This window comes from Ursus maritimus, unplaced genomic scaffold (assembly GCF_017311325.1).
Source record: "Ursus maritimus isolate PB19 unplaced genomic scaffold, ASM1731132v1 scaffold_3, whole genome shotgun sequence".
Classification (NCBI taxonomy): Eukaryota; Metazoa; Chordata; class Mammalia; order Carnivora; family Ursidae; genus Ursus; species Ursus maritimus.
In genome coordinates this window covers 12840529-12854691 of record NW_024425563.1, presented here as the reverse complement: position 1 = coordinate 12854691, position 14163 = coordinate 12840529, and the positions used below count along the sequence as shown (strand labels likewise).

The window sequence follows — 14163 nt, the reverse complement described above, 5'->3', positions numbered from 1 at the left end:
TTGCTTCTCAGATAGAGCTGATCTTCCTCCAGCTGATCTTTTCTTGTCAATCCAGTAATGAAAACAACCCTGGAAGGAGAAGCGTTTGTATTATCGCTAGGTCAGCCCTTTGCTGTTGGGTTAAGTCCCAGAAGTGGTGAGCTGGAAAGGGGGAATGTCCATTGAGCCCTTCCTGTTCGTTCTAATAAGCATTCCGGTCAGGAGAAAGGGCAGGGGTTATTTGTGTAATTTGCTTACAACAAACTCAGGTAGGCCCTTGGTTTGAGACACTTTTTTTTTGAATGGTCCTTGTGAAAATTTGTCCAGTTTGTCCAATTTCTCCATTTCTATCTGAATTCATAAGAAATGTTAATGTTTCGGGGCCCCTGGGTAGCGCAGTCGTTAAGCGTCTGCCTTCGGCTCAGGGTGTGGTCCCGGCGTTCCGGGATCGAGTCCCACATCGGGCTCCTTGGCTGGGAGCCTGCTTCTTCCTCTCCTACTCCCCCTGCTTGTGTTCCCTCTCTCGCTGGCTGTCTTTCTGTCACATTAATAAATAAAATCTTAAAAAAAAAAATTTAATGTTTCTGTCTGCCCTTTGGTGGTTATTTCTTTCTTTTTTTTTAAGATTTTATTTATTTATTCGACAGAGATAGAGACAGCCAGCGAGAGAGGGAACACAAGCAGGGGGAGTGGGAGAGGAAGAAGCAGGCTCCCAGCAGAGGAGCCCGATGTGGGACTCGATCCCGGAACGCCGGGATCACGCCCCGAGCCAAAGGCAGACGCTTTTAATGACTGCGCTACCCAGGCGCCCCTTTGGTGGTTATTTCTTTTTAAAGAATGTTGAATTTGCTTCGTGCAGGACTATACATGCTCCTCATTAGTTACCTTAGCATCTCTTTCTACAATAAGATACTCTTAAAGTCAAAACATGCATCACTGGTTTAAAAAAAAAAATCTTTGAAAGAGGACTGAGTAAATGTGGATGTGAAAGTTACATGTTCGCTGTTGTTTCAAAAGTTCTAGTTTTTTTGTTTCTGTTTTTTTTTTTCTGATGCGATAGTTGAAAATATTTGGGTGAAAAACTGATTGGTATGTTCAGCTTTGAGACCACGGCATTGGGGACTTCTTGCAACTTTTGCATCCCTTGATTCCTGGGCTGTGTTTCTGACTCCTGACCTGAATTGGACAAGAATCACTGTCAGAATGACGTGTACGATGCTTTTAAAACACACGTGTGTGTGCGTGCTCTCTCTCCCTCTTTAAAGGGCTCTTTAACTGCTTCTGTTCTCTCAAGACTTCTCAATCCTGACGTTTCCTTTCCCACAGAATTGACATGTGTGCATCTGGGGCAGGTTCATTTATTCACGCATTAGTGCATTAATTCATCAGATACTTATTAAGTATCTTCTAAGTGTGCCAGACATAATCTTAGTGGTCGGGGGACTCAAGGATTATCATATTTGGTATCTGTCTTTGCAAGGCTTCCAGTCTCATCCCAAAGACCGTCTTGCAAACCACTGATTGTCATGCCCTATGAAAATTCCTACCAGAGGCATATGCAAAGTGATGGGGACACAAAGAGAAGGAAGTGACTGTGCCTGGGAGTTCAGACAAGCTGCCGATTATCCTAAAGTTGCACTAGATAATTTCAGACTTTCCCTTTCTTAGAAATTCTGCCTTCATGGAAAAGAACTTTGCTCCTTCTCCAGGGATTTCACTATAGGTTTGAAACTCAAGAAATGGAAATATCTCTAGTATATGAAATTGTTAAAAATGACGTATTTCTCCGTCAAAGGTTGTATCCACGGAGTTAGAATTAATCAATATTCTGTGGGGTTCAATTGATTCCCTCGGGCCACATGCAAAATGTTCAATACACTCTCCCTCCTCTACCACTGGAATATAAAGTTCCGTGAGGACTTACTACGTCCTGCTTAAGTTGCAGCTGGTTCTGTCTGCTTTGGTGAACAATATGTGTCTAGCACATAGTAGGTGCTCAGTAAGTACTTGCTGAATGAATGAAACCTTGTGTCCTGAGCGGGGCCATATGCGGTGTACATTCTTCCTCTAGAGGAGCTAGACCATGCACCGCAAGCATCCCAGATGGCCCCAGAGTGGTAGCGTCTCCATTTCTGTCCGTAGAACCTGATGACTTATCGTCCAACTTCCTGTACGTGCACAAATGAAGGGAACCCGTGTTTCTCAGGCTGTTGCTTGTTCTACTCTGGCGAGGATGGCTGGGCTTTCTATTCTTCTTCTTGAGAACTTGGGTCAACATTTTTGTATTTTTTCTTTGTCTACAGCAAAGCAAGGACTCTGTTTGAAAAAAATGCTGCCCCAATTTTACACTTATCTGGTATGGATGTGACTGTCGTTAAGGTAAGAACACTCCAGAGTGTTGATTTTTTTTCTTTCATATTCTTTTTTTTTTAATAATAATTTTTTATTATGTTAGTCACCGTGCAGTGTTGATTTTATCCGAGCTACCGCTCCTTATAACTTATCCTCTTCTCTTGACTTTGTAGCAGAAATCACTTAGCACGTAAGAAGCTGGCAGCAGAGAAATCAACGTTGTGTCTTTGTTCTGATCATTAATAAAGGTGGTTTTGTTTTCTTTAAAGCATTGTCGGCTTTTCATTTTCAGAATAAGATTAGATGGAGGCATGAACTTGATTCCTTTCATCTGAAAGCTAGGATGTGGAATTATTGTCTCTTGGAAGATGAAAGTAGTTATAGCTGTAAGAATTCTTTCCCTGAAGATAAAAAAAATTCCACTTCGAGTAGTTAGTTTCTTGGTTGCTCCATAGACAGGTAAACATTTGAGGAATTTTCAATGGTAAAGCTTTAGAATTTGTGATATTTAGCCAAGAAGGAAAGGGGACGAAAGTAGAAGAAATTGTGCTAGATAGAAGACCCCCCCCAAGACTCCATTTGTTGACTTTTAAGTGATATGTATGTTGTGTGTACTCAGGTTTGTGCATTTGGTGAAAATCACTCTGTCGTCATGTTTGTCAGTCCGTGGTTTATTTTTAATATTACACACTTTCATGAAATCAGAGATGAAAAGGTAATTTAGTCCTGTTTACCATGAACTCATGTTGAACTCTTGTGTCCCACTGGTCTGCGACGTGGTCTTCCAGTTGTCTGTCTCCAGGGATGGGAGAAAGGGGAAGAGAACTAACATTGATGGGGTGTTTGTAATGCATGTTACAGACTCCACATGTGAGATCCCAGAACGGTTACGTAAAAGCTCTTCCTTGAATGTTCGCCTGAACTCAAACCATCTGGGTCTGGAGCTGTCTTTGAGGGGAAACTGTTTTGTATATTAAATGTCTTTAATTGTTCTAGAAGCAGTCAAGTTCTGTTCTCGAATTAATTTTGGTAAGGCGACATTTCCAAGGAGTTTGTTCCTTTCATCTAGGTTTCAAGTTAATTGGTATCGAGTTCTAATTTCCTCTTTTTAACTTGTAAGTTTCTGTAACATTTGTAATACCTCATTTTAGTTCTTCATATTGTTTATTTGTGTCCTCTTATTTTTCTGTCCATAGTCTTGTGAGAGGTATGTTAATTAATCCTTGCCACAAAATCATTTTTTGCTTGTTGATCCTTTCGTTTATATTTGTTTCATGAACTTCTCTGTTTTTACTGTTCCCTCCATTCTACTTACTTTGAATTTTTTCTGCTGTTCTGACGTTTTAACTTGGATGCTTATTTATTTTTTTACCCTTTTCCTATTTATTGAAAGCTATGAATTTCCCTCCATTGCTTCAGCTGCATCTGTGTTGATGTATAATATCTTCATTATCATTCATTTAAACATATTTTCTAATTCCCATCATGATTTTTGTTTACCTATGAGTTATTTAGACATGCTTTTAAATTTCCCAATATAAAGTTTTTCTAGTTATCTTTTGTTAATGACTTCTTATTTAATTGCTTTACGGTCAACAAATGTAGTCTATACAATTCCTGCATTTGAAAGTTTCTTGAGTCTTGTTTTAATGGCCTATGTGTGTTTCGTTTTCCTTATTTTGGACCATGTTCTGCAGATGTCCAGTAAGCCAAATCTGTTCGTTGTGTGGTTCTAGTCTTCTGTGTCCTTACTGAACTTTTTTTCTCCTGCTTTAACTATGAATCATTGAGAGGGGGGTTTTAGAACTCTCTCACTCTTATTGGGGATTTTTCTATTTCTCTCTGTAGTTCTGTTCATTTTTCTTTTTATATTTTGAGATGATGTCAGTAGATGCTCTCAGGTTTCAAATGGCTTCATTTTTCTCGCGTTTGCCCCTGTCCTAGAGCGATTCTCTTCAGCACCAGTACTGCCTCGGCCACAGTCTGTCTTATCTAGTGTTCTCAGTGACTCTGCTAGCTTACTTTGGTTGGGTTTTGCTTGGTGTAATATTTTTATCCCTTTACTCTCAGCCTTTTTGTATCCTTACATTTTAGATGCCTTATTGGTAAAGTGTGAAAACAGGGTATTTAAGAGATCCAGTCTTTTTTTGGTCTTTTTATTGGGTCACTGAATCCATTAACATTTATTGTAATTATGGCTCTATGTATTTCTGTGCGAGTTATCTGCTGCTGCGTAACAAACTACCTTGACAGCCGCTCCTCTGCTTCAGATTCTGTTGGTCCGCAGTCCGTTCAGAGCTGCCCTTGTGCTGGTCACACCTGGGCTCCTCGGTGGCATGGCTGAGGAGGGATGGCCTGCCTCACACATCTGTAGGTCGGGTCTGCTGTGGTCTGGCTCACATGGTCTCCAGCAGGCATCTTCATGTGGTAGCTGGGTTCTCTGATGCAAATTATACACATCATGTCATTTTACCCCTAAATACTTTAGTATGCACTTTTTTTTTTAAATGAGGCTATTTTTCTATGTAACTGCAGTGTCCTTATCATACCCAGCAAAAGTAACAGTTCTCTAATATCGTGTTGTGCTACCTGTTGTCTTGATTCACTTTTCTTTATTTAATATCATTATGCCACTTTTTTTTTTTTATCCTTCCTTTGTTGCTGCACTTGGAATTTTCTTCTTAACACCAGAGCCTCAAATAGGTTATCCTTATAAATGTAATCTGTTAAATTATGGTCTGTTAAATCTGTTGAAATATTTTTGAATTTTGGTTCTTTCATTTGTGTACTTACATTTATTCTTTTTTTTTTTTTTTTTTTTTTTTTTTTTTTTTTTTTTGGCTAGTATTCATTGCCTGCCTACTGTGAGCTAAGCCCTGTTCTAGGTATTGGGGATAGAGTCTAAACAAAATAAACTTTCCATGTCTGCCCCCAAAGAGCTTCCATTCGAAGTGGGAAAGGGAGAGAGGCAGATAAAGAAACAGATACAGAAACATGGTTTGTCAGATGGTGATGAGTGTCATGAAGAAAAGTCAAGTAAGGGGACCAGGAGTAATGGGGTGTTCGTTTAGTTCAGAAGGTCAAGGAAGACCGGGTTGAGGAGCTGACTGCTCAGCAGAGACCTGAGGCAAATGAGTGAGTCCTGCAGATGTAGGAGGGAAGGAATCCGGGCTGAGGATGTTGCATGTTCAGGACTCTGAAGCAGGAGTAGACGTGGCATGTTTGAGGAATAGTACGGAGGCCAATGTCTTTTGTAAAAGATTGTCATTTACACACTCAGTAAGTTGCCTTTCACCTCTGTTGTTGATAGCACTGTACAGAAAAAGGCTCGTGGCACCTGGGTGGCCCAGTCTGTTAAGCATCCGACGCTTGATTTCAGCTCAGGTTTTGATCTCAGGGTTGTGAGTTCAAGCCCCGAGTTGGGTTCCACTGTGGAGCCTACTTTAAAAAAAAAAAAAAAAAGGCTTGAGGAAAGCCCTAAAGTAATATCACCAGGAATCTGTCTGCAACTTGATGTCATTCCACTGAGCTTCTCACTTGGAGCACAGACCTTCAGTTGGTAACTAACTAAGCTACTTGTATTCTAGCTCATTATTTCCACATTTCTCCATCTTGTCTCCATGGATGTCATCAAATGGCTTATTACCAGGTGCCTTGCTGAAGAGCAGATACAATGTCTGTCTGGTTTCCCGTATCTACTGATCTAGTAATGTCAGAGAGGTTGAGGAAAATCTGGAATGCCTCGTCCTTAGCAAACCCATACCGATTCCCAATGATCGCCTATTTCAGGGTACTCACAAACCGTTCTTTTTTTTTTTTTTTTTTAAAGATTTTATTTATTTATTTGACAGAGAGAGAGACAGCCAGCGAGAGGGGGAACACAAGCAGGGGGAGTGGGAGAGGAAGAAGCAGGCTCATAGCGGAGGAGCCTGATGTGGGGCTCGATCCCAGAACGTCGGGATCACGCCCTGAGCTGAAGGCAGACGCTTAACCGCTGTGCCACCCAGGCGCCCCTACAAACCGTTCTTTTAATCAGGATTGACATATCTTTTTACAAAATTTACTGTTTGCGAATGTGTAACTATAAAGCCAGCCATTTCATTTTTAGACTAAAAGTGGGATAATTCTTCATAAAATTCATGGTGGTAGTTTTGGGCCTTCCTTTGTCCTCTGTGGTAACCGTGGTCAGGTGCTTTAGCCCATCCGAAGCTCAGATCTTTAGTTTTCGCCTGTTAGTGTGTCTAGTAAGTGTCATAGCAGGGGATGTGTCCTGTGTTAGTATGAGCTGCATTCTGCGTTCTAGAATCTGATGTTTGGTTTTAGAGGCAGTGGCTTAGATGATTCAGTGAAGTCTGCATATGTATCTGAGAGGACGTACTCTCAATAAAAATGGTGAGGTTTAGGTACTGTTCTGTCACTACTCTGAGTCACAGCTATACTCTATTGTGTAATCGTAGCAAAACCCAGTCTTTCGTTTAAGTACAGTACCGACCCCGGACAGTTACCTTGCTGGTTGCTTTATATACTGCTTTACAACAGTGCTCTGGGGAGGCTGTTGTTACCCCAACCCCAACACACATACTTTCATTGGTAAGGCAATTAAGGTCCTGAGAGTTTAAGGCCACTCAGCTGAAAAGTAGCAGAGTTGGGGTTTAATCTGGGTCTCTTGGGCTCCCAAATCTGTGCTCTTTTCATTACATCTGTGTCTCTCTATTTGCATATACAGTTGACTTCCTGCTTTCAGTTGAAAGGTGCCGGGTAAAAGGTATAATAGAATTTGCACCAGCCTGGAAATGAATCCTTTGACCAGCTAACTGTGTAACCGGAGACAAATCACTGGGTTTGGGTTTTATTTTTAAAGGAAGGTTAAAGATGGCATCTGAGGTCCCTTTCATGATTATGCATGATTGCTTTGGTAGCTGTTGAGTTTTTCATGTCTATCAATTATGTAGAATTCGAGGAAAGACTCTGTGTCGAACTTTAAAGAAAATGTCCCATATCTGTAAATCTTTGATTTTATGGCCCTAGGATGGTAAATTTACCAAAGACTTCTTTTGTGTTTTAGACCGATTATGAGGGCCAAGCCAAGAAACTCCTGGAACTGATGGAAAACACAGACGTGATCATCGTTGCGGGAGGAGATGGGACATTGCAGGAGGTATGGTTGTTTTTCTGTTCGAAACCATTTTGAAGGTGAGGAAAATGGAAATCAGATCTTAGAGCAATGGCATATTGTGGTTATAATGTAAGGAAATTCTTTCTTCGTAATTTATTTTTTTTAGGATTCTTACTCTCAAACAGGTGTGCCATTACGTTTTTGTCATGTCCTTTTATTCTGTTGTTTTGTATAAACTTTATATATACTCTGCATATAGAAGGATTTTTGTTTTGTCAAATTTAAGTTGGATAAAATGGAATAAATGAGAAGAAACGGTGGTGGGTGTGGTAAGCTTTTTGTATTTTGGAGACTGTTGGAGTAGCCCTGTGTGTTTAGGGAGTTAGGGAATCAGTTTTAATTATGAGGGATGGTTCTTACAAAATAAACTTAGATCCTCTTTTGAAAAAATGGTTCTGTTCTCACATCATTTCCATCGCATGGAATGTTCTCACGTAATAGTACAGTTAGAGGCAGGGGTCTACAGATTCAGGTGTATGGATCTGCCTTTGTTTTAAGATTTCGTGTCCTGAATGCTTACTCTGGTCCAATAAGGACAGTAAGTACGTTGCTCTAGAAGTGCTCTTCCTTTCGAGGGCAGTGGACTGGAACTTTCCTCACGTACTGGAAACCCCCGATGAGCCCCGTGCAGGTGTCCCTCCTACTGCTCAGTCCTCCCATCCTGTGGGCCATAATTCACAGCGGGGCCTCATTTCTGAGGGCTCCTTGCCCCCATTTGGTGGTTTCCTCAGGGTCAAGGGATCCGGAGCTAACAGCAGACAGAGCAGTGTCCTATGTTTGACTTAGTAATTATGTGAGCCTTAGTAAGCTTCTTTTAGAAAGGCTGTGCTAATGATCCTGTAATTGTTTTTATGGCTTTTTAATGAAGTGTGAAGAACACTGATAGCATGCCAACAAAGAATGAAGTAGACCTCATGACGGCCCTATTTAATCCTGAAATTCAGTGCGGCAGGAGGTGAAGGGAGAAGATTGGCATCCGTCTTTACTTTACAAAATGTTTTTAAGAAATAGACCAAATCGTGTATTTGGTATAATATCAGTCCTATACAAATATGCAGTGAATTAAAAAAAAAAGGATTGGAGGGAAATATGCCAAAACACGAGCAACTGATTGATGGTGGTTATGCAGCATGATGGGATGCTGAGAAAGCATTTCCTTCTTCAGGTATTTTTCACCACTTCTACAAGGCATGGGAATTGTATTTTAAAAATTAAAAAAAAATCATGTACAAAATCAAATTAAAACTATCTCTTGAAACAGGGGAAAATGTTCCCCTTGTCTTCATATTCCTGGATGATCTTTATTGAGCACAGACTTCTCCGCGTGTAGCAAAGTGTCATCTTTGTCCCTGTGCGTGTACGTGCAGTGCAGCCCGGGCTCCTCTCTGACCGCCGTGCGCCTCACGTTTGTATCCGTTTTATAGAACGCAGAACGATTTTGCTAATATAATTTTGCTTAGCCTTTATTGGACTATTGATCTTAGGTCAAGAATCAAATCTAATTTTGCTCTGACCCCTCTGCAGAACACTGAATGTTTTAAGAGCCAGTACATCTCTTGACATAGTTTCTAAGAAGAGCACAGACACGAGTTTGTGATCCATGAAAATTGAATCCAATTCTTGTTTGATAAGGGAACTACAGGTTGTTTATAATAATTTCTTTTTAACGTTTGTAGGTTATTACTGGAGTTCTTCGAAGAGCAGATGAGGTGAGCTTTCAAGAGCGATTGCATTTTAGCTTCTACGTTTCTGTGCTTTTTATCTCCTTCTACCTTTGTTCGCCATTTTAGATTTTAAGCTGGGCACAAATTGTTTTTCTTTGGGTTTAAGCAAATAAAATACTGCTGCCTATGTCCTAGAACACTTGGATGAATCGTGGTGGATTCCTGTTTTAGTATTCCAGAGCACCCGAGAGCTTTTACCAGAAAAGCCATTGTTTGAAATATAAATTTTTCCCATGGAAATTTCTCTTCACAGAATTCCTTCATAAATAAATGATGGTATATTCATATACTAGAAGCCATGTAGCAGTAAGAATGAATGAATTAGATCTATAAATATCTATAAATATTTATAGATTTATAGTTACACACACACACATATAAATATCTATAAAATGATTAAATCTAAAAAACACTGAATACTAAAGGCAGGTTGCCAAAGTATGTTACGCATTTCTACAGAGTTTTGCAATTCAGAAAGCAATACTACATAACTATTAATGGATGTGTAAATACGTCCTAAAAGAATAATAACGTGGTGGGGAAAGGCATCACAGCATCGGCAGGATAGTGGTTTCTTCTGGGGAAGGGAGAGAGAGAGAGGGAGGAAGGACTGCTACTTGAATTTGATTGTTCTCTTTGCCTTCTTTACACTAGGGATAGTTTATAAAGCGCAATCAATAGTTACTGTGTACAAATGTTAGATGTTTCTAGTTAAATTTTATCTATAACTTTTTAAAATAGTGAGACAACATAATGCAGTCTCTGTCACAATAGCACATTTATCTAATATCTTTAAGACCCTTCTTTTCATAACCAGGTTTCTTCCAACCAGTTGCCATTAATGAGTACCCAGATATTTCTTCCAAATTCACAGAGTCCTGTTGTTTTTGAGGCCTGCCTCATTCTAGAAACCACGGACTTGGCATCATCTGTTTGTTGGCCTGGGGAAGGGAGAGGTGTGCTGGTGCACTGAGGGTCACTTACTTGTCATAGTGGACACATCTGTGTCTCTCTGTTCAGCCTGATTCTCTGACCATAATGATAAAAACTTTCCTCTTCTTTTTTCCTTAGGCTTCCTTCAGTAAAATTCCCATTGGATTTATCCCACTGGGACAGACCAGTAGTTTGAGTCCTACCCTCTTTGCCGAAAGTGGAAACAAAGTCCAGTAGGTTGTCAATGTGGGGTGGTAGCATTTGTGGGTGAGTGAGCCTGCGCATGGACAGTTCACGTGTGGGTGATATGAATTGTTTGTTTTTAGTTTGGATAGCAGGGAACTACAAATCACTAAGAGGAGGACCTAGACCAAAGTACAACCGTTCAGTTCATTGGGAGTTTCCCTGTCGGGTTCTGGGACCCTGGTGATCTGATGTCAAGTGCCCAGGTCATGTGTAGAGATGAGTGCATGCATCCCCGATCCAAACTTCTTGGTGCCTTTCTGTTGGAAGATTCTCTAGTGAATCTCTAGATTTGCATCGATCATTTGTTTGCTTTAAAAATACGTGATGGCAAATAGCAGGTCCCTTGTGAAAACTGAACGGGTAGCCTTGGCTTCATTATCTTGATAATATAAGTATCTAGAACAGCTAAGTAATAGTGCCGTCCTTTGGGAAATGCCGACAGTGGAAGGCGGTATGGATGAAGCAGTCGGGAAAGCTCTGTGGCCCTGGCGTCTCAGTCAAATTGCTGTGAGTCTGACTGTCTTGTGGAGGCAGGCAGATTGTTGTTACCATTCTTTGCTCTGAAAGCCTTAAGCAGACAGAGCTGTAGTCTTTCAAGAAGATAGGAATCTTGAATTTGAGTCCTGGCTTTGACGGTGATAAATAGTATAATGGAGCAAATGGTTTGCAGGCTCTCATTGTCAGCTGCCTGATCTTTCAGGTAAGCTTTGTGACACAGGTGCGGGAGGTCAATAAAGAAATAGTCATTGGATGTATTAATTAAAACCTTCTCACAACATTTCTGGTTATATAACCTAGAATCATCATAATAATACTCAGGTGATTTTCTGTTTTTTTGTTTTTTTTTTCTTGCTTTGGGATTTTGATTAGGTTGGTTTTTGTGGATTAATTTTTGCTGTTAGAATTTTAGGAGTCTTTTTATATTTTTTAGCAATTCTCTGTCTATATATATCATAAAAACCTTGGTCCACGTGTCATACACAGGGCCTAACTATAGACCTGTATCTCAGGCCTTCGTCAAAACGTCTCCCGCTTCAAGCCTTAATCTAATGAGGCTGTTCAGCTCTTCACCAGTCCTCCTGAAGCCTCATGTGCCATTTCAGTTTGCCAGACTTTTTATTCTTAGCTTAGAATTTCTGAGGGGCGATGGATATAACAAATAATGAATTATTCAAGCATTTTTGCTTATCTGAGATAAATTCTATCTGGTTTGGGTCTTGGTTACCTAAGAGAGTTAGTCTTTAGCTTTATGTCAGTATAGAATATTTGAACCACTTTGCCAACATCCCCAAATATGTCAGTGATCCACAGGGAGACCATGTTCCTTGGAGAACGCCTTGCCTAGCGCAAAGCCGGGTTACAGGCAGTGTGGACACCCTCAACGTCTTAGTGTCTTGAAGGTCTTCGTTTTTAGTTAGTTTTCCCTGGGTTAAACTAATGTTGTTGCTGCTTCTATTTATAATTTAAAGATTTATAAAACTTAATTTATAAGCATGCCCCAGGGCTCTGAGGTAATTAAGTAAATCTGCCCTGGGTTCCGAATGTTGCGACCTCTCAACATGGCAGATGCCTCAGGCCGTTTGAAAGAACGAGGCTTTGCTTTTTGCACTGCTGTCAAGATTTGTTGTAGCATAATTACTACAGGAGGAAAAGGAATCTTGCATTTGGAATGTTGCAGGTAAATAATTCTAAAAAGTAGCTCTTTGCCGCTATAGTGCTGCTTTAGCTAGAACTTTCAGTTACTGCTGGAGAATGATCAATTTGCGGTTGTATTTTAGCTGCGTGCTGCCAGATAATTTTGGGAAAAAATTCATATTAAAGCTTTTCCAGTTGCAGCACTTTTTTTTTTTTAAGGTCAGTCTCTCAAAAGCATTTCCTAAGCCTCTCAATGTGCTTAGTACTGCTCAGAGTAAGTACAGAGCTTTTGCGTCTTTTCTAATAGCTTCCTTCAGAATTAATGTATTCCTATCAGGTTCATCTAAACTTGTGATCATGCCTCTTGCTTGCTCCTAAATTGAATCTCATTTTCTAAAATGCTGCCTACTTCCCGGATAGCATCTGTATTGGGGGGAAAAATGGAATGAAGACGTGTTGATAGAGAAATATGGGAAAGTAACATAGGCTGTTTCTTAACTTTGGTTTCACTCACCGGGGAGCCCAGAATGTGATCTAAGTGTTTGAGTTCATGTGTGTATTTTGGGGATCTTAGAGGGTCCTGAATTGTACCTAACTTTGCTAGAAGTGCCGATTCAGGTGGGTGTGATGGCTGACTTAGAGGTTTACATTTGAAGCCCGCTCACACTGCTAGCTGTGGGACCCCATAGCTGTTCCTTTGGTCCGGCCGCAGCAGCCTCACCAGGCGAGAGAGCACACCGTGGGAGGGAGACCTGCAGTTGAACGTCGTTTTGCCACAAGCTTGCTCTGTCATCTTGAGAAGTTTATGGAATCTCTCTGAGTATCAGGTTCTTTACCTCCTTTATCAAATGCCCAACGGCAGTACTTACTTCAGAAGATCGTTAGCAAGTTAAAATAAGGACTAGTTAGGTAAACAGGTAATTATGCTTGGTAGCTATTGGATCTGCTGAAGACTTTATGCATATTTATTGATAATTTGGGCTGGAAAACAGTAAATAACAAATAGGGTGGCTGTGTAGTTACTGAGACCAATTCTGTAATTAAAACAATCTAAGCAAATTGAAACGCTCTCTTCTCCTGCTGTTTCACTTAAGGCAGAACGTTTTTAAAGGAAAAGGCATTTTATAGATATTCCAGTCAGTTACTATGGAAAGGTGACTTTTTCTACCAAATCGACATTACTCACCAGAACTGTACAGAGCATAATAGATTATGAGAAGCCATATTAGAAGAGAAACTATACTTTTTTGAATGGAGATTATAGTAATTTCTAAGCGACTCTTTTTTTTTTTTTTTTTTTTTTTAGTTCTATCCATTTATTTAACAGAGAGAACACAAGCAGGGGGGAGCAGCAGGCAGAGGGAGAGGGAAAAGCAGGCTCCCCGGCAGAACAGGGAGCCCAGTGCCGTGCTTGATCCCAGGACCCTGGGACCATGGCCCGAGCCGAAGGCAGATGCTCAACCGACTTGAGCCACCCGGGTGTCCCTAAGTGACTCCTTTCTTACAGTTGCACTTAATGCTAGACACAATAAACCTTTTACTTTCTGTAATTACTATATTTTTCTAAAATATAACAACAATAAAGGCAATATGGTACTAACATTGCTAAACCTTTACAAAAAACACGAAATTCTTAGGGATAAATCTAACAAAATATGTGTAAGATTTATATGCTAAGAACTACAAAACACTGAAGAGAGAAATCTAGAAAACAATGAAATGGAGAGATATCTGTGTTCATGGACTTTAAGAATCAATATTTAGATATCTGTTATCTCCAGATTGATTTCTAAATTCGACACGATCTCAATCAGAATTTCAGAAGACCTTTTATAGATACTGACCTGTAGATTCTAAAATGTATATGGAAAAGTGAACTAGAATACCCAGAATAACTTTGAAAAAGAATAACAAAGTTTGAGGACTTACCCTATCTGATTCTAAAGCTACAGTAATCAAGACAGTGTGGCGTTCGCAGAGAAGAAATGAATAGGTCAGTAGAGGAGAATGTCCAGAATGAGGCCCACACATATCTGGACGCTGGATTTGCTTTCGACAGAGGGGTCAGGGCAATTCCATGGAGAAAGGTCAGTGTTTGAACAGTCGCTGCTGCGACAG

General features: G+C 40.3%; 1 protein-coding gene across 2 annotated transcripts in view; it reads left to right on the top strand.

Moving 5' to 3' along the window:
* AGK (acylglycerol kinase) overlaps positions 1-14163 on the top strand; it is an 81100-nt gene that overhangs the window by 30996 nt on the left and 35941 nt on the right. For both annotated transcript variants that reach the window (XM_040643922.1, XM_040643923.1), the window contains exons 5-8: positions 2283-2358; positions 7397-7489; positions 9184-9216; positions 10303-10397. In XM_040643922.1, the coding sequence (XP_040499856.1) occupies positions 2283-2358; positions 7397-7489; positions 9184-9216; positions 10303-10397 (297 nt within the window). The remainder of the gene's footprint in view (positions 1-2282; positions 2359-7396; positions 7490-9183; positions 9217-10302; positions 10398-14163) is intronic.